This window comes from Crinia signifera, chromosome 8 (assembly GCF_055691185.1).
Source record: "Crinia signifera chromosome 8, ASM5569118v1, whole genome shotgun sequence".
Lineage (NCBI taxonomy): Eukaryota > Metazoa > Chordata > Amphibia > Anura > Myobatrachidae > Crinia > Crinia signifera.
Window position 1 is genome coordinate 104142027 of NC_139224.1, and position 27794 is coordinate 104169820.

At 39.1% G+C, this 27794-nt stretch overlaps 1 protein-coding gene across 1 annotated transcript in view; it reads right to left on the minus strand.

Annotated features, from left to right (window-relative positions):
• Positions 1-1168: 1168 nt before the first annotated feature.
• LOC146027061 (pancreatic alpha-amylase-like) overlaps positions 1169-27794 on the minus strand; it is a 28596-nt gene continuing 1970 nt past the window's right edge. Inside the window, exons 2-10 of the mRNA XM_083158063.1 lie at positions 13505-13651; positions 12135-12332; positions 9604-9834; positions 8820-8953; positions 8407-8529; positions 7346-7445; positions 7132-7253; positions 4578-4703; positions 1169-1557 (exon numbers count right to left, since the gene is read on the minus strand). Of these exons, the coding sequence (XP_083014189.1) occupies positions 1368-1557; positions 4578-4703; positions 7132-7253; positions 7346-7445; positions 8407-8529; positions 8820-8953; positions 9604-9834; positions 12135-12332; positions 13505-13651 (1371 nt within the window). The 3' untranslated portion in view covers positions 1169-1367. The remainder of the gene's footprint in view (positions 1558-4577; positions 4704-7131; positions 7254-7345; positions 7446-8406; positions 8530-8819; positions 8954-9603; positions 9835-12134; positions 12333-13504; positions 13652-27794) is intronic.

Sequence of the window (27794 nt, forward strand, 5' to 3'; positions counted from 1 at the left end):
GGTAACCCGGCAACCGCCGGAAGAACAGAGGAGACTGCCGGGCGAGCGGAGGCGCTGCCCGTGCAGCTCCTAACACATATATATATATATATATATGTCATACCATCCAACATGACCCATTCCATTAGGTACAAAATGCTCTGGTTCTGGACTTCCCTGTCTGTGGCAGTTTCAGAGGTGGGGCTCCAGCACAGTCCAATATTCAAAAAAGGGAGACACACCTACTGCCACCACAAACATCACTCTCCTGGACTCACTGGAAGTTGATGTGACCCCATCTCTTTGAATTTTGCACTGTGCTGGAGTCCAACCACCACCGAAACAGGCTGTCGGGTATTGATGCTTTGGAGCTGGTGACAGGTTCCCCTGTAACACTACACTGTTGTGATGGGCTTGGATAAGTAACCTGCACCTTTTTGCTTTATGATTCCAATGCAATGCCATGTGCTATATTTTTTTATGTGACATAAAAATGTTTTGTCTAAAATTTGGTGTGCAGACCACTCTCTACCTAGGAGATACCCCATATATATATATATATATATATATATATATATATATATATATATATGTGTGTGTGTGTGTGTGTGTGTGTGTCTGCACATGTGCCCTGTGGCTCACATGAATGTGGAATGCAAAAACATCAATATTTGTAAAATAGCCATTTTGCATCTACACCTGAATGACCCCTATAATCAGCGGCGTAACTACATTTTGGGCGCCCCCCCGCCGTTAAAGGGAGGGCGCCCAGCCACTCACCCGCCCCTCCACCCGCCGCCCGCCGCACCAACCCCCGCAGTCTTCTTACCTAGGTTCAGTACACGCTGGTCCCGATTCCCTTCTGCTATGAGGACCACCACAAAATGTCCGCCCCCATACAGCAGACAGTTTCAGAGAACTTTGTGCTATATGGGGGCGGCCATTTTGTGGTGGTCCTCAGCAGAAGAAGGGAGCCGGGACCAGCGCGTACTGAACACAGGTAAAGACTGGGGATGGGGGGGTTTGCGGGGGTTGGTGCGGCGGGCGGCGGGGTGTAACTATAGCACTGCAGCCCCCGGCGCCCGCACATGCATAGCGCCCCCCCGCGGTCGCGGGGGCTGCGGTGCTATAGTTACGCCACTGCCTATAATAATACTAATAATTATAATAATAATAGCAACAATAATAATAATAATAACAACAATAATGACTTTATTGGGTGATGATCATGTAAATATTATTAAATGCAATGCATGTATAGTGAGAGAATATTTTTGCATGCTGTTGTCAATTATTTTCCTGTGAAGGGGATCTGTATTTTGTAAATTAAGACATCACACGTCTCTGCATGTGGAACAGAAACTCTGATAATTCATTTTTTGGAAGCCTTATAGTCTGGCATCAACATGAATGGCCGCAAAAGGATCTTCATCATTGTTACTGATCTGAATGTAAGCATAGCCACTGCCGTTTACAGAGATTTGTCGACCAGTACAGCGAGAGCCTTCCTTTTGTCCTGAGATTACATCACAGTAAGTACCAGCTGGAAGACCAGTATACAGGTTGGTGCCTAAGGACCTGCAAAGTTCAACAGATGTTAATGTGTCTTTATTAAGAGAAATATTCTTATCAAACAATTCATATAATTCATGTAATCCACAAAGCCTTCAGGTTACATTATACGAGTTAACTGTATGCCTGTGTGTATATTTTTAACAATATTTATATCTAACTTTTATTTTCTCACATATAGAATAATTTACAGTTAGTATTGGTTCAATGTTCAATTAGATCACAGTATTTTTCACCCGCAAAATATTTACTCCCTTTGCCTTATCGTGTCAAAAGAATTAGGAAAAACACAAGGAAAAGGAAGCCATTGTGGTTTACGAAAGATGTCGCAAGTATTGTGAAAGCAAAAAAGTTTGCCTTTAAGAAATTTAAGCAGACGCAGAAGAATGAGGACAAAGAGGTGTATCTTGTTAGACAGAAGGAGGCTAAGAAGGTAATCAGATGTGCAAAAGCACAGGCTGAAGAGAAAATGGCCCAGTCAGTGGGTAAAGGGGGGGGGGGGGACTTTTTTAGGTATATAAGTGAAAGGAGGAAAACAAAAAGTGGAATAATTAGACTGAAGACAGAGAGTGGAAGTCTTCTTGAGGGGGACAATGTAATAGCAGATCATATTAATAATTATTTCTGCTCAGTATTCACTGCTGAAAGAGAGGGGAAGGGGCCACAGTTAAGTCGCAAGTATAATCAGAAAACTAAGGGAGAAACAAGTACATTTACAGAGGAGAAAGTCCTCACAGAACTCTCAAAACTGAAAGTGGATAAATCAATGGGGCCAGATGGGATACATCCAAGGATACTAAAAGAGCTTAAAGGGGAGCTGGTAAAACCAATAACAGAATTATTCAACCAGTCACTAGCTACTGGAGTAATCCCAGAGGACTGGAAAACAGCGAATGTAGTCCCACTGCACAAAAGTGGAAGAAAGGAAGAGGTAAGCAACTATCGACCAGTGAGCCTTACATCAGTAGTAGAGGAATTGATGGAAACACTCTTAAAACAAAGAGTTGTAGAATATCTCAAAACCAGCAATTTACAGGATCCAAAACAGCATGGGTTAACTGGGGGAAGATCATGTTAAACAAATCGTATTGACTTTTTTGACTGGGTGACTAAAGTAAAAGATCAAGGTGGGGCTGTAGATGTAGCTTATCTAGACTTTAGTAAGGCTTTTGACACTGTCCCACATCGCAGACTGTTAAATAAACTTGAAAGCTTGGGATTGGATTTTAACCCCTTCCTGACGCAGCCAGTTTTTGCCTTCCTGACAGAGCCATTTTTTTCAAATCTGACATGTATCACTTAAGTGGGTATAACTTTTTTTTGCTTTTACTTATCCCAGTGATTTTGAGATTGTTTTCCCGTGACACATTGTACTTTAAATTAGTGGTGAAATTTGGTCGATACAGTTTTTTTTTGGGGGGGGGGGAAATACCAAAGTGTCGTGAAAAAATGGAACATTTTGCTATTTGCAAAATGTTCCATTTTCTGCTTGTGAGACAAATAATCATATCACTCAAAATAGTTAATAACTAACAAAGATCATATCTATTCTTTATTTTTAAATCATTATTTAAACCGCCTTTATTTTTTTTGGACGCTAGGGGGCAGCAGAGTCTAAATTTTACACTCAATGCATTTCAACGCTACTTTTGGCTATTCACTTTTTAACAGCCAATAGCAGCGATCGCCCAAGACGGGAGGCATCGCTGCCCCCCCTGGGCAATGAGGGAGGATGTCTGCTGTCAGGGACAGCAGACATTGTCCCTCTGCCACCTCGTCTCGAGACGGGGTGGCAATTTAAAGTCATGACGTATATATACGTCATGTGTCGGGAAGTACTTCCCGACCATGACGTATATATACGTCAAATGTCGGGAAGGGGTTAAGATAATTGAATGGATAAGAGCGTGGTTGCAGGCCAGAAAACAGAGTTGTAGTAAGCGGAGTACAGTCAAAGGAGGGAAAGGTTACAAGTGGGGTACCCCAGGGATCTGTACTTGGACCAGTGATTTTTTAATATCTATATTGGTGATATTGCAAATGGAATTGAGGATAAAATGTGCTTTTTTGCAGATGACACAAAGGTATGCAACAGGGTAGACACACCAGGAGGGGTAAAACCAATGATTGATGATCTAGGTAGATTAGAGGAATGGTTAAGAGCATGGCAACTACAGTTTAATGCCAAAAAAGGCAAAATCATGCACTTTGGTCTCAAAAATCCAAAAACTAAATATAGTATAAATGGCACTATAATGGAAACTACTGAGGAAGAGAGGGATCTAGGTGTCACTATTTCAAGGGACTTAAAGACAGGTAGGCAATGTAACCAAGCAATGAAGAAGGCAAGTCAGATGCTTGGTTGCATGGGGAGAGGTATCAGCAGTAGAAAAAAAGAAGTAATAATGACACTGTATAGGTCATTGGTACAACCTCATCTAGAGTACTGTGTTCAGTTCTGGAGGCCATATCTCCAGAAGGATATAAATACATTAGAGACTGTACAAAGAAGGGCACCTAAAATGGTGCATGGCCTACATCACAAAACGTACCAGGAAAGACTAAAAGATCTTAATATGTATACTTTGGAGCAGAGAAGGGAAAGGGGGGACATGATAGAAACGTTCAAATATATCAAGGGTTTTAACAAGGTACAGGAGGGAGACATTCTTCACAGGAAGAGGAGCAGCAGAACAAGAAGACATGCACTGAAACTAGAGGGATGAAGATTCAGGGGAAATTTGAGGAAGAATTACTTCACAGAATGAGTAGTAGATTAGTGGAATAGCCTCCCATCAGAGGTGGTAGAGGCAAATACAGTAGTACAATTTAAACATGCTTGGGATAGGCATATTGATATCCTTAGAAAAAAATATGGATCTAATATGGTTTGAGGTAACATGTTTGAAAAAGGGGCAGACTAGATGGGCCAAGTGGTTCTTATCTGCCGTCAAATTCAATGTTTCTATCGTTAAACCTTATAAAATAATCACTATTCATCTAAATGACATTTAAAATTCACCTACCAGTCATCATTGTTAAAGACAATGAATCCTCTGTTTCCACGACTAAATGCCACTTGATTGCTTCCATTGTCCCACCAGTTAGAGAACGGCTGCCCATCCACTACATTACGGAATATCACCATGTTCCTCAATAGAAAAACATCAGAATGGTTTGAATGAGTTAACAATGTTTTAAAATATGCTTCATTATAAAGCTTTACTACGGTATAATAAATATTAACATTGGCTAAAGACCTTGGACATGGATACAACCATGGATAAATTTACCATAGGGCTCACCAAAAATTTGATTGGTGGCTTAATGTCAGCTGGATATTTCTTCATATTTTTTAAAAACCTGGAAATAAAGGTATGGGGGGGATGCACAGACTGTTAGTGATATTACACTATAGCCGCTGGTCCTTGGAGACCTGTGCAATACTCTCTTGCTGTTCCACTGATTCCCCATAGCCCTGTATGGGAGGAGACTTTAATAGTGGTCATCCACCTAATGAAGTCGATTTACACAAAGAGGGCAGTGTGCGAATACCCAGAGAGAAGGAACCATCACCTAGAAGATCTGTCATCTACTCCAGGACACTGGAGATAGGTAGAAACAGTTAGTGGAAGTATAAGCCTTGGGATTCTCTCCATAGTATTATGTCTCTAGCCCATGGACATCTATTTGTCCATTCTTCAATAAAACAAAAGCAAAACTGCTGAAACTTTGGTTTGTGTTTTTTTTTAAACATATGGCTAATATTATTTGCATGCAGAACATTTTTGAAACATTCTAACTGATTGCTGCTTCTAGCAACATAGTTGACATAGCTTTACAATAGTGTGACATAGCTTTACAACATTTTTCTGTTCTATTAACACTATTACTATATGCATTTTAACATATATCCTACTCTGTTTGAAAGAAAGGTGTTCAGCAGTGCAGAACAAGGCTGTCCTGAATTGCAATGGTCCAAACTGGCCTAAAGGGAAAAGCTTCTTATTGATGAGTAACACACAAACAAGGTGTCATTTCAATAGCATCCTGCAGAGCTTCTAAAACCTTGAATGCTGTGTGCAGTGCTCTGCGTCACAAGGAGGCAGCACTTTGACCAGGTGTGTCTTCTAATTGAGGGCTTGGGACAGATGGGGATATAACAGTTAACCATTGTGACAAGGACTGTGGGCCAGATTCTCTAAGCTTCAAAAGTGATAAAATGGAGAGTAATAAACAGCCAGCCAATCAGCTCCTGTCTGACATTTTTCAAACACAGTCTGTGACATGGCAGGTAGGAGCTGATTGGCTGGCCGTTTTTTATCACTCTCCATTTTATAACTTTTGAAGCTTAGAATTTGGCCCTGGGCCTGGTAGGTTATGCGGTTATCCCTACTAATGAAATAGAATCCAGTATTCTTTAGTTTTAACGGTGAAACTGGTATATTTGCAATGTGATGTTTGATTTGATGCAGAACAGTAAAAACTTACCAATCCAAAGATACTAGTTTTACCATTAAAAATAAAGAATATCGTATTCAAGATTTCCGCACCTGCCATACACCTGGAGTGGTCTATCTAATCCAAGGTATGTGTGGTCCGGTTTACATATGATGAACATCGAGAGCTTTAAAAGCAAGAATGTCGCCACACATCTGGGATGTCACTAAAGGTCTATTCCTTATCTAACCATTTTAAGTTTGAAAACCTAAGTAACGCAATTAAAATATGAAAAATGATAGGTATTGAATGAGTTATCAACAATTGGAAAAACCGCGACCAAGAAACAAGGCTAGCCAAAAATGAAATAGAGTGGATTTTTTAGCTGTACAATCTTATCTTTGGGTTAAAGTGAGGGGGATGGGGTCAATGATGCTGTGAGAGATCCTCAAGATAGCATCACTTTACAGTATGTCCCAATTTTGTAAGGTCCTAGCCATGTTTTTCCAATAAATGTGTCTTTTTTTTTAAAGAAACGCACAGCCCCAGGGGTTTGTTTGCAATATACTGCTCTGACATTTACCATTGGTTGCAGGGAACACCCTGCTCACAAACATCAGGTGGCAGTGAATTGGAGCACAACATTTCCTTTTTTCTAAGATGTAGAATATGATTGGTTGCTATGGGCAACATCCCATCTTCAATTACGTGTATCACACGTTTTGAGCCACTGTTATGTGACCAGCCGTCCTGAGGAAGGAGCTCCGGCTCCGAAACTGTCGACACAACTGGCTGTCGTCTGTACACTGTTTTTTGCCTTGATGATTTAATACACGTTTTTTTTTTACACTGAGAGTGCCGCCTCTTGTTCTCCTTTCATTTGGAAAACTCGCAGCTATATACCCAGTGTGGAAGGCACCTCCACCCATTTCCATCTGGATCCGAGTGCCGGTCCCACCCGCTTTGTATATATATATATATATATATATATATATATAATTCTAACAAATCGTAATCTGAATCCATAGGAATAAATCATTTGGCAACATTTTTGTAGTTTTTTTATAGCACATACATGTAGACTTTGATTACTTTTAATGTAATGTAATTTTGAATATATATGTCAACTAAGCTACTTACTTAATTTGGCGCCACCTGTGCTCACAGACCCAGTCATTGCCGCAAGTGCCATCTGCATTAATAGGGACAGATTTTGTGGAACCATCAGAGAAACTTGGAGGTCCAATCCATTCATTAAGATCCTACACACGATGAACCCATATTAAGTTATTTTCTAATCATGGTTGATTTCACTGCTGTCATTGTCTGGCTAAGGAAATAGGTTTAATCGTACCTTGCCATTCACAAAGTTCCTTGGCCATCTGAAACTGGACATTACACGTGTGAATCCATAGGGATGAGCCAGCATGAAGCCAACTCCCATCTTGTACAGACTGCAAAGACAGAATGAGTTAAAACATAAAGTCCCAGCATCCATAGTATATATGATGCTTAATCCCTCTTAAAATATGCTGACAAAGAAAACAATTCTACTTTGTTTCTGGAAGTTTTAATTAGGGTAGTGTTATATTAACAAATTAAATACAAGCATCATGTACATAAAAATATATACAGTTGGAGCCCCTCTCATTCAGTCCCGGCGCCTGCCAGATCCTCCCCTCTGGTGAGCTCCGGCAGAGAGGGACTCCATTAAACTGGCAGTCTCTCGACAGGGGCGCAGCGGGTCCCTGTCCGTCTCTGCTTCAGGGAGAGGGGCAGGGTTAGGGGGGGTGGTCGGGGCAGTGAGGTGGACCATTGGTGGTGGCGGGGACCCGGGGGAGCTCCGTTGCCACGGGACGCGCGAGCATCTCATGCGCACACGCCCCCTGGCGAAAGCTGGTGGGGGCTGGCTATAGTTGCGCCAGCCCCAGCAAGATGAGACCCGCTACATCATACCAAACACAATGATCTGACAGCTTTGTATTTAAAGGAATCTATAGTAACTTAGTTTTCACAATTTCCCAAAAAATATGAAATGTTTTGTTTTGATGAATAGATACCACTTTGAGGGTGAGGTGTATTAAGCCCTGAAAAGTGATAAAATGTAGAGTGATAAGCCAACAACCAATCAGCTCCTTCCTCTCATTTTTCATACATAGCCTGCGACATGGCAGGAACGTGATTTATCACTCTCCATTTGATCACATTTCAAGCTTAGTACATCTGGCCATTTGTATGTACTACTTTCCACATGCTTACTTGAATCACTGACTAATATAAGAAAAGTCATCAGCTTGCTGGTCAGCAACATGGAGTCGCGACCCCACGATGAGAAGGTCGAAACCCACTTTGGGGTCAGGACCCACAGTTTGAGAACCACTGATCTAATCTATCTATGTTTTAATGTAAGTTTACCGAGCATCGAAGAAAGTGAGGATGGAGGCTCCTCCAGCACCATGACCTCTCTGGTTGTCATGATTGTCTACAAACACCACTGCTCTGTTACTGGCCATGAAACCCCAGCCTTCTCCCCAGTTCCTAGAGAGAGAAATTACAACAATCAGAATACAATACAGTGTGCAAATGTTTATTTAAACTAAGTTTTAAATATATCCTGAAATTAACCGTGATTATTAAACAATAGGATTCCAGTGTATCTTATATTCATGTTTTGTAGAATAAAGTACTTTTATATTCCCATAATTTTTATTTTTATTATAATGTATTGTTTGGTGACATTTTTTAAATGATTTAATCATCAAGGTTAAAAAAAAAATTGTATACTAGCTAAATCTATTCCCTTTTAGTCCATTGTCCTTAAGTCTTACTTCAGATAAGACAACTTTTCCCCATTCCACTTGCGGATGGCTGTTCCAAGTTTAGCACCATATTTAAATTCTGTTATTCTTCCAATTCCCAAATATTCAGTGTATGAAATGGCTTCGCCTCCCAGATCAATGACCTTAAAAATAATATTATTTGAAAAACACAGTTAAAATGACTACAAAAACATACTTTCACAGGTCCAGTACCAACATAATTATTTTTTTGGACAAAAAGAGCACCATCTATATAAACAAGTCCAACAAACTGAAGGGTTAAACTAAGTAAACCAGAAAGTAACAAATTATTTTTTTCAGTAATACTTTACTTGTTATTAATTGTATTTAAAACAATTTCAAACATTTCTTATTCAATCAATATTTCTATGCTTTCACAATGCCTTTTTATAGAGTAAATTCATAGCAAGGCTTTTTAGCAAGGTTTTAATTTATATTTAACGCTTTGAGTACCAACATCAGTGATGTGGTGATGTGTGCAAAATATGCGCTAAAAATTCCAGCGTCGCTCACATTTGTTATATAATTTCAAATAAAAAAATGTTGTTTAAAAAGATTATATTAACTGTGTAAGGTAAACATAGCAGGTCATTATAATGAATCAAAACGTTTGTTTGCCAAGTTTTACACCTATTTTGACAAATTCAATTGGCAATCACAGGGTTAAGCTTCTATCTTTGAAAAGTATTATCAAATATAAGATGTAAAAAAACTTTAATGCATGCAGAAAATATTCTATGAACTTGCCAAGCATGAGTTTGCCAGTAATCACCTCTTGGAAGATGAAAGGTCTGGTTCCACCAGGGAACCATCTTGTGTTCAGGTTTTGCAATCTATCTGTGACTGCTTTAAGATCACCAGGCCACATGTGTTTAGCAGCATCAATTCTGAATCCTGCCAGTCCAATGCCAATAAGACTGTTCAAATAATCCACAGTCTTCCCACGAACATATTCCTTTTCAAGAGCAAGGTCCAGAAGACCGACAAGACGGCAGTCTCTTACCTAAAGGATAAATTGCAATTTAAAATATTGTTTTTGTTGTATATTCTTGACCATGTATATATCAGTACATGTGGCATAATTAACAGCCACCTTTTTTGCGTACAACTCTGAAAAAGCCCTTATGTTAGATATTTTTGTGAGGTTTTTTTTTTTTAGTAAAACAGAAAAAACAAGGGAAGTAAAGATTTATTTTTTATTTCTGGAGCTTGTACCTTATATGCAACATCATTAATTGATTACATTGCCTATAGAAGACTATGGGCTTATTTAAAAAAAATAAATAAATAAAAAGACATCTGATTTGTGCCTATGCTAACAGAATCTACACATGCGCATTTGGATTTCCAGTCATAAGCGAGAAAGTATTTTATTTAACAGGACAGATCTATAATAGAAGATACAAAAAACATATCCCTAACTATGTCTAAAATCCTAATAAATGGCAAAATCCTAACCAGCTTTAGAACATCATTTTACTCACACCATATCAGAAGCTACAGCAAAAATATATATATTTACTAAGTAAGGATCAAAATTCTATTTATTGATGATATATTTTTATTATATATTATTATTTGCTTCTCTTAAAGTGGCAATTTTTACAATGAACAAATTGTGTTTGAAATGAATTGACACACGCTATTAGTGTAAATAATTGTATCACAAGATCAAAATACAGTAGCATACTGTTGCAAAGTCTCAAATGGATATTTGAATGCTGACCCAAAATTTAGGATTGGCTAGGACCCTCTGCCTGGGTTCCTAAGGATGCAAGGCTGGTATACACTGGTATAAGAACTGAATGTTTACCGTGAGTTGTGCAATAACATAGTCATCAAAATGAGACAGGACTGGATGGAAACAAAGGAATATAAACAGAACCAGGCACGGAAAAGGTAAGGAACAGTGGTGACTCCGGAGGCAGAGCTGAAGCACAATTCAAAATTTCAATAGGAAAGCCAAACCAACTGCCAAGTGAGTCAGTTTTGAATGGCAGTGGGTGGCAGTTAGTGTGGCTCCCCTATTTGAATTTTTAACTGTGCTGGAGCCAGCATGAGATAAAGCCAACCAGAACACATTGCCGCAGGAGGTGCCACCGACATCAATAGATCATTTAGGGCCAGATGTGTAAAGCTTCAAAAACTGATATAATGGAGAGTAATAATCAGCCAGCCAATCAGATACTAAATGCCATATTACAGGCTAAGTTTGCAAAACGAAAGATAGGAGCTGGTTGGCTGGTTGTTTATCACTTTCCACTTTATTACTTTTTTGAAGCTTGATACATCTGGCCCTTAAAGTCCACTTATTTTTCAATATTCAGATTTTTTTCCTCCTATCCATGAAGCTACACAGCTGCACATTTACAGAACACCTCTTACCAAAGGTTTCTTTCTTTGATGTAATATCCAAAAACATTCTGAGTGACAAACAAGTTCTTTGAGCTATTATTTGATTTCTGCCCTTAAAACTTAAAAAAAAATGATACTTACTATCTCACAAGCATATTTTGGGGCATACACATATGTGATTTATCTTTAAAAATCTGAGCCGCTGATGTTGATGATATATAATGTTAAACTTTTGTTCTATGATTGATATGATTATGCCGGTGTTGCCACAGCAGATTATTCTCCGTGACTGTGGTTGCTGTCTCAGAGCAACAGCTGTAGTTATTGTTATCATTTACTCATTTCGATGAGCTATGCCATAAATAAATAAATGAATGCATTAATTACAGTGAAAACTAAATATTTGTGGTAATATTTTAGCGCCGGTCATGGTTTATGGCCATGGACATGGACTTCCACTGTGCCGTTCAAGCTGAATTCGGCGGATGGCAGGAGATGAAAATGAAATAGAGAAACTTAAGCATAACAGTTTAGAGCAGGCATGTCCAACCTGCGGCCCTCCAGATGTGGTAAAACTACACATCCCAGCATGCCTTGCCACAATTTGGCTATTAGGGAATGCTAGAATGATGGCAATGCATGCTGGGATGTGTAGTTTTAGCACATCTGGAGGGCCGCAGGTTGGACATGCCTGGTTTAGAGGGTAAGTGAAAGTTGGAGGCTTTTGGAATCTTAGCCAGGGGTTTAATAGTGAGCATTACATGGGCATGTACATGGGTAGACTCTAGAACAGTGAGCTGAGGGGAAACAAAGTCCTTTTTTTTTAGAACACAGCTTTTGGCTCTTCATATACTAGATGCACAACTGACAGAATAATATTATACATAATTAATTCATAAATGAAGGAAAGATATACAGATCAATGTATACATTTTCACATGTTCTCACCTGATAAGGATCACCGTAGTTCTCAATTTCCCCACTACCTGTTCTGCATTTGCCATCATTAAAGTCCCAGGCAGAATATGGAACAGCAGAGAATTCTCTTGAATTAGCATTGAAATAGCTGCCACAAGCTGAATGAGTACCTGTACCACCTCCACCTCCACACATGTGGTTGATGACAACATCCGCATAGATATAGACCTAGGATGAAGGGAGGAAAAGGATAACATACTAAGTAGTCAGCAGACATACACAACATGACATTGCACAGCTTCTATAATATTGCATTGGGAATAACAATATACAGCACATTTAGGTAAGATCCATACATTTTATCCATTCTTTCATTAGTGTATCCAAACGCAGACTCTGAAGGGAAATTTACTAAGATGGGATTTCTATTTCACATGGGATGTTGCTATGGGTAACCAATCAGATTGTACTTATTTAGCACCTATTAGAAGATAATATAAAGCATCGGATTGGTTGCCTATAGCAATTGATTGGTCACATGAGAGAATGTGACCACAATAAGACTAATTAAAAAAAATTAATCTAATAAACAATATATACACTTAACATCGGCACTCACCTTTCCTAGTTTTGGGGTGCCCTATGGCAAAACTAGGAAAGTTGAGTGCCGATGTTAAGTGTATATATTGTTTATTAGATTAATTTTTTAAATTAGTCTTATTGTGGTCACATTCTCTCATGCACCCTGTTTTTAACTAAGATTCCATAGCTTGTGTTAGCCATTTCCCTAGATGATTAGTGACAGGTGTGTTGGTAGCTGCTCACCTATAAAAGCAAAGTCTGCTGTGAGCTTCAGACCTGATAGCATGCCTGGTATCAAACATTGATGTGATAGCTATGTGTATTGCAGCCATTTTCAGCGATAGTGGTAGGACCTGCAGAACAGTGGGGTCCCTTGACGGGGGATGCAGGCTTAAATGCAGTGATTAATTCATGAACCAAATCTCCACTATTTATTATCAGTTAATTTAGTGTGTGCAGAGCCCCTCCAATGTCTATATATATATATATATATATATATATATATATATATATATATATATATATATGCAATTTAGATTTTATTGGCGACAATACATAAGCATGGGCAAAACACTGCTCCGTACAGATCACTCATCTCACATCACAGGTGCATCACATGTGAGCATCAATGTCTGCTGAGCGATCTGTGCTTAGTCAGCCCGCTTAGCACAGAGCACTCATCACCCCGTGTGTATGGGGCTTAAGCTTTACTTTATCAACATTTTACATGACCTCTCCAATGATTTGTTAAACAGGAAGAGAGGTTGCACATTTCTTATGATGGCATCATCTGTTACTATCCAACATATTACACTTACTCCAACGTTGTTGCATCTGGTCACCATGTCTTGAAGCTGCTGTTGGTTACCAGAGCGGGAGCAGAGCTTGTAGCTGACAGGCTGATATCTTTGATACCATGGTCTCCAGGGACTGCCAACAAGAATATTCTCACTTGGTGGTGAAATCTGCAAACACATAAACAATATATATTACTACATTATACTACAATACTTACTAATGTATGTGTTCATTGGAGATTAGTTTAGTTGTTAATGAAGATTTACAATAGCATTGTAGTAAGTTCCAGAAAATGCCTGTACTTCAAATCAACTACATTTTTACTCAAACTTATAATCCATTTATTTGACTTCTCAAATATGGCTTGGCACAGTATACAACAACTTCATTTAGCTTCTGATTATTTTATTGGAGAATTTGTTTTTCTATATTATGACATTTATTTTTGCAATAATTGATATCTTACAGTGTAAATACGTCTCAGTAACTGCAGACCCTTGCTGATGGTTACTGTTCTGTGCATGTGCCGCAATGCACATGCGCTAGGACAGGATGTGATCACCTTCTGCAAATTCTACTATTTGCACTGCGCTCGCAACCTGTTTGACAGGGGGTGGGCACGTGGGAGAGGATCCCTGGCATTTCATGGGTGTGCTCACAAAAATAGTGGGAACCCCCAATGAAATACTGGGAATATCAGTGCTTTTGCATACTACGGATGGGCACATGACATCTGCCCCTGCCCCGTAAGAAGCTGTTTTGCTTGTACTGGACTACGTGGTGGCTGCAAGCCCCAGCGAGAATAGGAAACATAATTTGATTGGATGATTTTTCCTCTGAGCAGTGCATGCAAATGAGTGTGTACCCACGCACATCCGTTGGCAGCCCTGCAAACGCACACATAAGGTGGGATTTTGCGGGGCAGGGGGTAGTGGCTACCTGCTCACTGGGCTCCGAATACATGCAGCCTAGTGTCTGAATCAGGCCCAATGTGCTGAGCAGAGTTAAATTATTTATTTAGTAGATATAATAGAAAATTGTATACAATAGAGGATTAACTTATTCCTTCGGTACTTACAATTAAATCCATATAACGAGATGTAGGGTCAATTTACTAAAGCTTGTAAAAGTGAAAAAAAAAGGTGATTTACCCATCAAAACAAATCAGATTTTCTTTGTAATTTTCTACAATGCAATAGAGAAATAATAGAAAGAATCCAATTCTCTTATTTTCATTTTTTAAAGCTTTAGTAAATTTACCCTGTATACTATACAAACAAAGCTGTCTATATGAAACATACCTTTACATATGGACACTAAAATGACTATTTCCAGTTGTACTTTTATTTTGCCCAAACATGGTTATATTGATAGCATTTTTATTTTATTTCTGTGGGTATATCTATCTTTCTTGTTTGTGGCTCCTCTGAGATGACGACACATTGCTTTCCACCATATCTAGTTCCAGTTAAAATACCCTCTTAAAAAAACATTATTTATGTCTTTATTTGATGTATGCATTTCTAATCTACATGCAATTTGTAGCAAAAGTTTGTGTAAAGCTGGGTACACGCATACAAATAGATATATCTGCAGATCAACTGGCAGCTCCCGGCATGGCTCCATGGCTGGTCGGCGGTTTGCCCATACACACAGCACAATGTGCCGGTATACTGTATCTATAGATATAGAGATATTTCCATATGATGTGGTGAGTACATGCAAAACTAAGACACTCTCAGGTGCATGTGTCCTGTGCGAGGACAGGGAGGGAAACTGACATCTGGTGATGTCAGAGGGAATGGATGTTGCCTAAGCAACTGACCGGGTGCTGACACGGGGTGTGTCGTAAAGCAGCTACTTAAATGGGAGGAGCAAACCCTCAAAACACACACAAACATATATATATATATATATATATATATATATATATTACATATGCCTGATGAAGGAGTTAACGCTCTGAAACTGTTGCATTAAATTGGCTGACACCAAAGATTTTAGTATCTAGCACACTCTATAATATATTTTGTGTATATACATTTATATATATATATATATATATATATATATATATATATATATATATGGGACAGACGAGGCGGCACTCAGACGGCTTTGTCAAACAACTTTTAGAGAAAAAAGTGTGCATCAACATTTCGGGGTTCAGGACCCCATCATCAGGATAAACGTGCATAAATACAGTGCTCAAATATATACCCTTACCAATTACCTGTCATCCCCCACATCGCCGCGTCAGGCTGTGGGGGTGACAGGTAATCAACATGAATATATATATATATATATATATATATATATATATATATATATACAAAATATATTATAGAGTGTGCTAGATACTAAAATCTAAAACTCATGTTGGAGTGAAGTGAGCTACACCTACTGTGGTTGCTTTTTATACAGTGACGGGTAACCTATTTGAAAGAGGGAAACTTTATCTGTGACTATTCCAACTTTGTTCACGGTAGTTGATCTACCATATGAAACTAATCTGATTTTACAGACCACCCCAAATGAGGGATTTCTCTACCTCCCAATATAGAGTTTTGCATAACTTGGCATGAACCTGGTCCCCATGGCCGTCCACAACACCTGTAGAAAACATGTGTCTAGAAATAAAAAATAGTTCTGGTGAAGAATAAATAAAATGGAATCAGTGAGGAATTTCCTGTGTCTCTCCCCCAGCACCCCATTTCTGGACAATTTCTTACTCACAGATTGAACTCCCAACAAATGTGGGCTATTCATATATAAACTCTGTTTGTCTAACGTGAGAAAGGCATATGAGTTCTTCCATGTTACATTTTGTATCAGTTGTAAAAAGTGGGTTGAATGCTTGATGTGTACCTGAGGGTGGAGACACAGGGTTGGAGAAAGGATTCAACATAAAAAGATAAATTAGAAGACAGTTGGCCAAATGTAATAGGGTGAGAGTTTCAGAAAGTGAGAGATTTTGGGATAGTTTTCCCATGTTTTTTAAAGCAGCAATCATTTACATGGCATAATCAACCTGATTTTGCCATGTAATTTCTTGCTGCTTTAAAAAAACATGGGAAAACTATCCCAAAATCTCTCACTTTCTGAAACTCTCACCCTATTACATTTGGCCCAGTGAGTCTATACCAGAAATAATAGGACGACCAGGTGGTGAAAAAAGTGGCTTGTGAATTTTTGGTAAATTATAATAAATGGGAGTGCTCATTATAAAGAAATTGAAATTCTTGTTTGGAAATGACCCCATCATTCTGTCCTTCCTCCAACAAACTGAACAATTCTGTTTGAAATAAAGCAGTTGGATCTTTAATCAGTTTGGAGCAAGAATTAACATTGGCCAATTGTTGCTTGGCCTCAAGTAAATAATCTGCTCGATCCCGAATAGGAGGGGGAGAAGAGGAGAGTGTCTATAATAAGTTAGGGGGGAGGGGGATGGGCATGTGTACTGCATAGTATGTGTGTGTATGTATATATATATATATATATATATATATATATATATATATATATTATGTGTGTTATCAGTGTGTGTATGTATACTATGTGTGTCGGCAGTGAGTAAAAATAGTAAGTGTGTCAGCAGTGTGTGTATGTATACTATGTGTGTGTAGGCAGTGTGTGTATATATGCACTATGTGTGTCAGAAGGGTGTGTATGTATACTATGTGTGTCGGCAGTGTATATATATATATATATATATATATATATATACGTCTTCACGTGCACCTTGATAAAGGGACCTAGTGGTCTTGAAACATTGGGATACCTGCCTGCTGTGTCTTTATTTCGAGTGCCGCCGCCCCCGCATCTTCATATACACTGCCTGCTACCACAGTCAGCACGGAGGGCACCGAGTCACACGCTTATTCCCTAGGAGGGATACACTGTACTGCTACCCCTTGTGGAGTGCCAACCTAAGGACTGTATATATATATATATATATATATATATATATATATATATATATATACACTAAGTGTGTCCGCAGTGTGTGTGTATGTATACTATGTGTGTGTCGGCAGTGTGTATAAATACTATGTGTGTAAGCAGTGTGTGTATGTATACTATGTGTGTGTCTGCAGTGTGTATATATACTATGTGTGTCAGCAGTGTGTGTATGTATACTATGTGTGTCGGCAGTGTGTATAAATACTATGTGTGTCAGCAGTGTGTGTATGTGTGTGTTGGCAGTGTGTACAGTATATATACTATGTGTGTCAGCAGTGTATGTATACTGTGTGTGTGTCGGCAGTGTGTGTGTGTATATATATATATATATATATATATATACTATTTGTTTCAGGAGTGTATGCATGTATACTATGTGTGTTCCGACAGCGTGTATGTATACTATGTGTGTTTGTATCAGCTGTCTATGTATTTTTCAACTTGGCTACTTGCGATATGAAATTTATGTGTCTGTATGATAGAAAAAAACCCTCATGACAACTCTGTGTTTGCCCCTGAGCCTGCAACTTGGTGGGTGTCTGCTATAGCTGAGTGTGATGTATACGCACATGCGTACATTTTTGTGATTTCTGCCTAGGGGTGTGGTGGGGGGTGCTAGGGGGAATTAATTTTCCTGTGTACACACTCCTAATGTGAACAAAAAGAACAGAGGTGTGTTTAGGAGGAGCTGGGGAAGGAGGGTGCAAGAGACTTTTTTTGGCTTGGGGGAGCAAAATTTCAAGTTACGCCACTGACCAATGAGATCATTTAACTTTCACTGATTTTGCTATCAAACTGGAGTTATATAAGACCTCACCAGAGACTCATGCCCACACCTTTGATAAAGCTGTACCTGGCTACAGAGAAACGCATCAGGAACAGAGACTCTGGACATCTGCTGAGCATCCCACTGTACCTCATTTGGATCAGGACCAGCCACCCACCCAAAGATCCTTTCCACACATCCACCATTGCTCCACAGCATTGTACCTCTCATTGATTCCACCAACATGGAGGATACTGCTGCTATGCATTCCAAATTGGAATAATTCCCCAAGTGGTCGAACTGTGGTAACTATATCTACCCATGTATAGAGACGGTTTATTGGAGATTCATGTGTGAACTTCACTTTGGTGGCATACATACTGTAGGAACGTATGCCTAAAGATGCATTTTCCACCATGTGCTTTGAGTGGTGTACTGTAGTACGCCACTCAAAGCACATGCATATGTAAATTGCACATACCATATATACTCGAGTATAAGCCTACTTTTTCAGAACATTTTTTTATGCTGAAAAAGCCCACCTCGGCTTATACTCGAGTGAGGGTCCCACTTGAGTCAATAAGTTTTCCCAGTTTTTTGTTGTAAAATTAGGTGCCTCGGCTTATATTCGGGTCGACTTATACTCAAGTATATACGGTACATGCAATTGCTGAAAAATGCCATAATGTTACTTTTTAAAAAAAATACTATTCTGAATTTGACAGGGCTTGCCCATGCAAACTATGGGCTGTAAGTATGTGCAGTCCATGCATTATTGCCTTTCCTGCGAAATTGCAGTTGTGTGATCAGGTCTGAATGACCCCCAATAACCCAATGAATTTAATTGGGTTAATACATATTGTTGGTGTAGCTTACTGCTTTACCTTGGTAATATTGTGAAGCAGGATTTATCATGTCATTTTTATTATTATTTATAATTATTACTAATTAATGCTAGTTTGTTATATATATTTTTTAAGTCATGTAATGAATCACTTATAGATAGTTAATTATATAAATCAACCTTCTGCACTTTAATTTTAAATAATCTGTTTATTTTATAATTATTACTAATCATATTGTTATTATTATTCTTATGGGCGAGATGTACTAAGCCTCGAAAAGTGATAAAATGAAGATGAGAAACCACCAACCAATTAGCTCCTATATGTCTTTTTTTAAATACAGCCTGTAACATGACAAGTAGGAGCTGATTGGCTTGGGGTCTATCACTCTCAATTTTATCACTTTTCAAGCTTAATACATCTGGCCCAAGTGTGGATGGAGTGTTTAGCACTTGGCGGAAGTGTCCTGCATTTCAATCCAGAAAGAGAGGGCGAGATTTAAGGAGATCAAGGAAAGGCTGAGAGCCTTAAATTTAAAATATTCTATGATGTACCCTGTAAAACTTCGTGTCCAGCACAAGGACGAAACCAAATTCTTCTTCTCACCAGAAGAGGCTGCAGAATGGCTCAATAAGGTCCACCCTGGGCGAACCCAGTTGCCTGTATAAGGGGGCACGGTAGTGGACTTTTAAGGAGACCAAAAAATTGAGCATGATCACAGGGAGGGGGTGGGGGGGCGGTGGGGTGGGCAAGGGAGGTAGAAATATATATCACTCAGTTTTAAAATATTTATATATATGGTGTTGATAAGAGCTGAGGATATAATAACATCCGGTGGTTTTTAGGTTGGGGAGCTGAGCACGCCTTAGAAGAAAGGGATAAATCCCTAAGTGGCTGGTTGTAAGGGCCCTCAAAAGAGTGGTTAGAGTTAAATAGTGTGTAAGAAGGGGGGAAGGTTAGAGGTATACCTAGCAAGATGGGTTATACAGGGAGGGGGGAGGGGGGTGGGGTAAATGTTTGTGTTTTATGGTATGTGATGTGTGTTGTATGTAAATCCCTCAGATCCCGTTCAGATTGTATTAGGAAATTGGAGGCCTTTAACTGTGGCACCGTGGTGGAGATAAAGGAAAAAACTGGGAATGATTAGTGTATTAACATGGAATGTAAGAGGAGTAAACGAAAAAATTAAGAGGGCACTGGTGCTAAAACAATGTAGAGAGACGGGGGCGGACATTATATGCCTGCAAGAGACCCATTTATTTGGGGATAAGACGGTGATGATAAAAAGACCTTGGATTAAAAAGGCATATCACTCCCAGTTCTCTCCTTCCTCTAGAGGGGTGTCGGTGTTAATAAAAAAAGGTACTGGTTTTGAATGTATTACGGATAAAATAGATCCGCAGGGGAGATTTGTGTTTTTGGACGGATATATAGCAGGAATTAGATTTTGTATAATGGCAATATACATACCCCTGCCATTCTCATATGATGTGCTCAGGAAGGTTGCTGAGTTTGTGGCAGATAGGCCAGAGGCACATGTAATCTGTTTGGGTGACTATAATGCTACTATGGATCCTAAGTTAGATAGACTACAGATGAAATCAAGTAATGTCATGAATTATAGTGGCCTGGCTGTGTTTGTTAAGCAGTTGGGATGGCGGGATGTTTGGAGGGAGAGACATCCAAACGTCCAGCAGTTTACATGTTACTCGGCCTCATATAACTCCTTCTCTAGGATATATATGATATTGATTTCAGATAAATTAACAAACCAGGTGGTAAAGATAGAACATGCAGCACGCGGTATTTCTGATCATGCGCCAAAAATAATGCTAATTGATTTAAACCTCGATAGGGGATTCACCTACTGGCGTTTTCATCCAAGCTGGCTGGAGAAGTTTAAAAGAGGGGAGGCAATGAGAGAGGAGATAGATGACTACTTTACCCGTAATATAGCCTCGGCCAAAAATACAGTGGTTTGGGAGACATTTAAAGCATTCCTTCGAGGTCTTCTCATGAAGGAAATCGCGGGGGAAAAGAGGCAATGTCGGGAAATAGTGAATATCTTGGAATTAGAAATGAGGGGATTTGAAAAACAATACCTGAAGGATAAAAAGGAGACATCTAAAGAGGTATGGTTAGATGCCCAAAAAAAATGGCTGGAACATCTACAGATAATGGCTAGTTCCCGAATCTTAAAAAACTCCCATCAATTCTACCTTAATTGCGACAAAGCAGGTAAATTCCTGGCCTATATTGCTAAGGCAGACGCACCCTCAGCTACTATAACAAGAATTATCACAGAAAATGACCAGATCGTAACCACCAGCCCCGAAATAGCTAAAGTATTTGTGAGCCACTTTAAGGAGGTATACAGAAATAGAGTGTCCCTAGGGGGGGAGGCTCTTAAAAAATATTTGGAACAGCCTCAAATGCCAATCTTAGCAGAGGAGAGTAAAATAAGCTTGGATGAACCCTTTAGCCTAGAGGAGGTGGAGGAGGTCATAAGGACAATGCCACAAGGTAAAGCCCCAGGGATTGACGGTATACCAGGAGAAGTATATAGATATTTTGGGAATAATATGGCCAAAAATCTGCTCCTGTCATTCAAGGGGATGGAAAGAGAGGGTCGATTGTCCCACTCGATGACAGAGGCAGTTATTAACGTCATCCCAAAAATAGGAAAGGACCCCCTGAGTGTTGATTCATATCGCCCAATTTCTTTGATACCAGCGGATGCTAAGATATACGCTAAAATTATAGCAAATAGATTGAGTAAAGTAATACATGAAATAGTACACTCGGACCAAACCGGTTTTATGGCGGGGAAGTCGACCACTATAAACCTTCGAAAAGTATTCTCGTATATGCAATGGGCTGGGGTTATGGACAAAAGTGTGGGGATCGCCTCATTTGACGCCAATAAGGCGTTTGATTCTATAGAGTGGCCTTTCTTGCGGAATGTGCTAAGCACTTTTGGCTTTGGACCTAGGTTTATTGAAAGAGTGTTCTTACTCTATCAATCACCTACCGCAAGGGTGCGTATTAATGGATATGTATCAGAGCCATTTAGCCTCTCTCGAGGTACCAGGCAGGGGTGCCCATTGTCGCCGCAATTATTTGCGTTGGCAATTGAGCCCCTTGCTTGCAAATTGAGAGCCTTCTTGGAAGCTCGAGGGGGCTCAATGGTTCATAATATAATTTCCTTATATGCTGATGACCTATTGGTCGGACTTGCAGAATATAATAAAGATCTTGACGGGGTGCTTGAAATAATACATAGTTATGGGAAATATTCCGGGTTAACAACAAATGTAAATAAATCACATCTTCTTATCACCAAAGCTGATCCCAATATGCCAGCCCTTCCTTCCCATTATCCGCCCAGGGTAGAACAGTTTAAATACTTGGGTATAAAAGTCACCGAGGACCCAGGGAGTTATATTGGGAGTAACCTGGACCCTATAATCAAGGAAATTAAAATTAAATGTAAGAACTGGGCAAAACTACCCCTTACTGTCTTGGGGAGGGTAAATCTGGTCAAAATGGTCATCCTCCCAAAAATTCTATACACAGTGCAACATGCACCTAGCTATATCGGAGAAGCGATATTTAAAAAAATCCATGGTATAATTTCATCATTTGTTTGGAGAAATAAGAAACCTAGGGTAAGGATGGCCACTTTGACCAGATTAAGGAGAAAGGGGGGAATGGCGTTGCCAAATTTTAGGCTTTATTATTTTGCGGCACAAATGGCGCAATTGAAAGAATGGCTAAATATACAAGAATCCCCCCCAGAATTGAAGAAACTAGTAGAATGCGCGGCTCCGGGACATACGCCACTACAGGTCTTACTGCTCAAATCCAAACCCAAATTTTATCCCCCAATTATTATGCAGGCCAAGAAAATATGGCAGTGGGCAAGCAAGATCATGGGTACAGTAACTATAGACCCAGAAACATATCTGTTAACACTTTGAGAAGATAAAAAAACATCAGGGGGTGATAATATGGATACATTATGGTATATCAAGGTTGGGACAAGTGTATGAAAATAATAAGGTAAAAACATTTAATCAGCTGCAAGGAGAATATGAACTCCCCAATCAAATGTTCTTTAGATATTTACAGTTGAGGAGTGCTCTTTCCCAATTAGATAAACATCAAGGATTTTGTATAGCAGATACCCCGATAAAAATATTCATAAATAAGTTAAGAAAGGAGAAAACTGTATCGAAGTGCTATCAATTTCTGTTGGCTAGTACGCAGGGGGACGACATGGAAGCCCTTAGGGTAAAATGGGAAAAAGATATCCCAGGATTTGACATAGAATCATGGCAAATAGCCCTTAAATTCCCTATAGTAGCAACCAACTCCATGAGAATACAACAAATACAGTTCAACATTTTACATAGAACATACATGACCCCGGAAATAATCAATACATTTTCACCAAACTCCCCTGATAAGTGCCCGAAATGTAAAAAGATGGGATGTGGATTCTATCACTTAATTTGGGAATGCGATCATACACAGAGGTACTGGCAAGAAATAGAGGTAGTAATAGAGAAAAGTGGAATTCCGATACATAATGCTACACCACTAGACTATGTTCTAGGGGTCTGGCAAAATGATCAAATGACGCATGGACAAAGGCAATTGGCAATATATCTAAGTTCAATTGCCAAAGTCATGATTGCACGTTCCTGGATGGCAAATACTGGCCCAGAGGTCAGAGCATGGATAAAACAGGTGAACCTCACCTATGAACACGAAAAATTCGTTAGTAATACACATAAAAGTACAAAAAGGTGGTTAGGAATATGGGATGGGTGGCAACGGACAGAATATTATTGTAAGGGGTAAAATGCCTAAGGCGCAACTTATATAAAAATTGGTGAGAATGAAGCAAAAAACATGGTAGAGATGAGAAGTTTGTAAAGTAGTGCACAAAAAAGATGGTATAAAAAGCCCAGTTGTGTGGGACTCACGTAAATGGTAAACACTTTAAAAAATAAAAAAATAAAATAAAAAAAAAACTCACACGTAACAGAACTTAACACAAAAGTCACAGAATTCACAAGTCAAGTGAGAGGGAGGGAGGGGGGAGGATGGGAGGGTGGGAATAAGTGAAATTAGGGCATAATAAATAAATAAGGGTATGTAAGAAATTATATATAATGAATCCACAATACTGGCACGGAATTATCTTTAAAAAAAAAAACATATATAAACCCCATCTGAAATAACATTACTACCTTTAATTGTTAAATAAATTTCCTAATATAAGTGCGATAAAATCTAGGAAATTTGTCAGTACTAGTATGTTGACAAGTATAACCAATATTGATGATAAGCATTAGCAATGATTTGGAAGGTGGTACAGTGAAGGGGTCTCCAATGATAAGGAAAACAAATTGAAATGAGAAAGGGGAGGAAGGGGGAATGATTGTCTTCCTTTCTCTCTCTATTATCTTTTAAATGCAGCTGAACGGGGAATGCAGGAGGAAAGCATAAGAATATATGTGAAAGTGACAATACTGGTATAACACACTGTAAATGTATAAATTGTTTGTAACGTCTTTTTATTTTTTTTTATTTTTTCTTTATGTTTGTGATAAGAAAAACTGGAATAAAGATTAATTATTAATAAAGGAAGTGTCCTGCATTTCACCACACACTATGCTTATAAAGTGCCCTACAGTATCTTGCCCAGTATACTTAGGAACGCAAGATGGAATTGCCTTGCATTCCAACCCTTTGAGTTGCCCAATTGAAATGCTCTCTGTATGCCGAACATTGATGGTATGCACAGCGGAAGTATCCTGCGCTGCCAGGCGATAGTAATGATAAAGCACTCGGTGCGCCAGGTCCATATGGAATGCAGGGCAGAAGTGCCTTGCTTTCCATGGGCAGCAAAAGGCGCACTGGGTTCACTATTGAAAGGTGCTATCTAAGTAAGGAATGCAGGGCGTAAGAGCATTGCATTCCACCTCATTGACCATGACCACACCATCAGGAAGTGGAAGTAAGCTCTGGATCCACAATCGTTTTTCAAGTATTTAAGCATTATTTTTCATTATAATAAGAACTATAATTTTAATATTGGTCTGGCTCGACCTTCTTTACATCACCTTTAATTCTTTATGGGCGAAAGGCAGTTTAAAGTATGATTAAAATCCATCTCTTGTTTCACCTATTATCTGGGAGACAGGAACTGATGTAATACACCTCTCACTATATAAAGCAATCCCAGCAGCCAAGTAATTCATTCATTCCTGTGCTGGAAGCCTTGATGTGAACATTGATGTCTGAATACTCTTGTAAGTAAAGCTCTAGCTATTGTGCCTCTCACTGCTACATGTTTGATTTAATTATGTTATGCTACTTTATTTTGAAAAAGGATAATTATCCTATATACGTTTTTGAACCTGGATTTTTTTTCTATTACCATTTATTTATGTCTCCATATGGCCTATAAGTTTACTATTACATGTTTAAGTGCTTTATGTTATTACAGTTATGTATACCCATTGAATGGCTTTGTACTAGATGAAGTCATGTTTGTCGAAATGCGTTGGGTTTCATCTCCTTGATTGATACACACATGGCTGTTTATGCAAATAAAGTTTGAGGGATCAATGTCTAAATGCAAGGACTTTTGAATCGTTATAGTACGCCACTCAAAGCACATGCATATTTAAATTGCGTATACACACAATTGCTGAAAAATCCCATAATGTTATTTACTTTTTTTTAAAATAATTTTTGAATTTCAAAGGCATAACCCATGCATACTATGGGCTGTAAGTATGTGCAGTCCATGGATTATTGTCTTGCCTGCAAAATTATAGTCGTTTGATCAGGTTTGAATAACCCCCAATAACCCAATGAATTTAATTGGGTTAATACATTTGTCGGTGTAGCTTCCTGCTTCACCTTGATAATATTGTGAAGCAGTAAGTGCTATAGCAGCACAATACTGTATGTGCTACTATAATGCTTCTCCCCATTGTGTATTTTCAGGTGTTTCATCTGAGAGTAAGTGATAAATATTTAGAAATGCTAATATAATGCATGGATCATTAGTATTGATGTGATACAGTTATCAAGTTTGATGGTCACATATAAGGTAGTTACTATCTATGAATAGGGATTACTCAGAAATGTATATATTAAGTTTATTTAATACAAGCCACTGGGTACTTGTTTCCTAGCACGGCCACACCGATTTGTATCGCGTCGGTCGCATCGCATGCATGTGAATAGGGCCCCTGGGACCCTATTTTACATTGGATTCAATGTAAAGTATTCCCCAGACCCCCAATTTTATTCCCCAGACCCCCAACGGCACCCCACGATTGACGCTAACCTGAAGCGTGGCGAGCGCAGCGAGCCCGCGAGGGGCGGAGGTGCGCGTACTCCAACCTTTTCATACCCCTACTATCCACGTCGGCCTGGAGTTAAGAATATAAAGTGTGGCGAGCGCAGCGAGCCACCGAGCCACGCGAGGGGACGCGTATAACTTCACCACGCTTCGGGTTGGCATCAATCGTGGGGTGACGCTCACAATGGGGTTGCATAACTTTTTAACCATGACGGGCCATATACAATGTGAAATGGGTCATATTGGCCCATTTCACATTGTTTCCTATGTAAAATGGACTTAATCAAGTCCATCTCATCTTGTGCCATTATAATGGCACAAGACTGACGTGATGCTCCCGATTTCAATGTTAAAAATATTTTAACATTGAAGCCTATGCCAAAATCGCGTCCATCGCGTTGGTCGCGTCGGGGGCCATGTTAATGCATGCGACCGACGCGATGCCCCCGATTTTGCCTTTGCCGGCAAATTGGACCTGATTTCAAAGGAAATCGGGTCCATCGCGTCCATCGTGTACCTTAACTTTAAGGTACACGATAGACGCAATTGTGGCCGTGCTAGGAAACAAGTACCAGCCATTGTATTTATATTTTATTGCAATATATTAATATGTCCAAACCTTGACTGTACTCAGCTTTAGTTTGACAAGTGTTCCAGCACAATAAACCTTAACATCACCTTCAAAGTGTGTTTTTAAAACCACCACCTCCAGTGGTTTCCCTGTGACTGGCAATGACATCCTATTATAAGTCCTACCTGCCAGTCAGCTGCAAGGCAGAGAGCTGGCTTATTTTAGGAAGCTGCTCTCTGCCTCACCATGCAGCCCATATAACCCATCTATGTATCTATATGCAGTACCACTGCTTCTACTGCTTATGCTGGTGTTTTGTTTCTATTTAAATTCTATGTGTTGGCTTGCCAAAACTACCCTTGTGTATTTTGGTTTTAGTCTGATTTTTTTTATTATTATTATTAAAAACACTTATTATCGCATACTTAGATTTTTTTTACTCCTACAATATAATTAACCTAAAGAACATTAATTTTCAGCAATTTCCCTTCCAGCCAGCCTTATGTTTGATATAAAAAATGTAATGCACAGTTGAACAAACCAAGCACTTCAGTGACAGGGACTGACACTTTTGTGGCTAAAGTTCTTGGTTTGTTCAGCCCCCACAAACCAATTTTTTGGAAGGACCACCTCTGATAATTTTGTGATGTGTTAAAGATGAGGGTGTTAATTACATTTTAATCTTGTAAAATACATTTTCTGAACTTGTTGCAAATAACGTAACACGGGGGAAGTGCCTAGATTGTTAATGCCCTACTAACTTTGGCCCTGCAAAAGG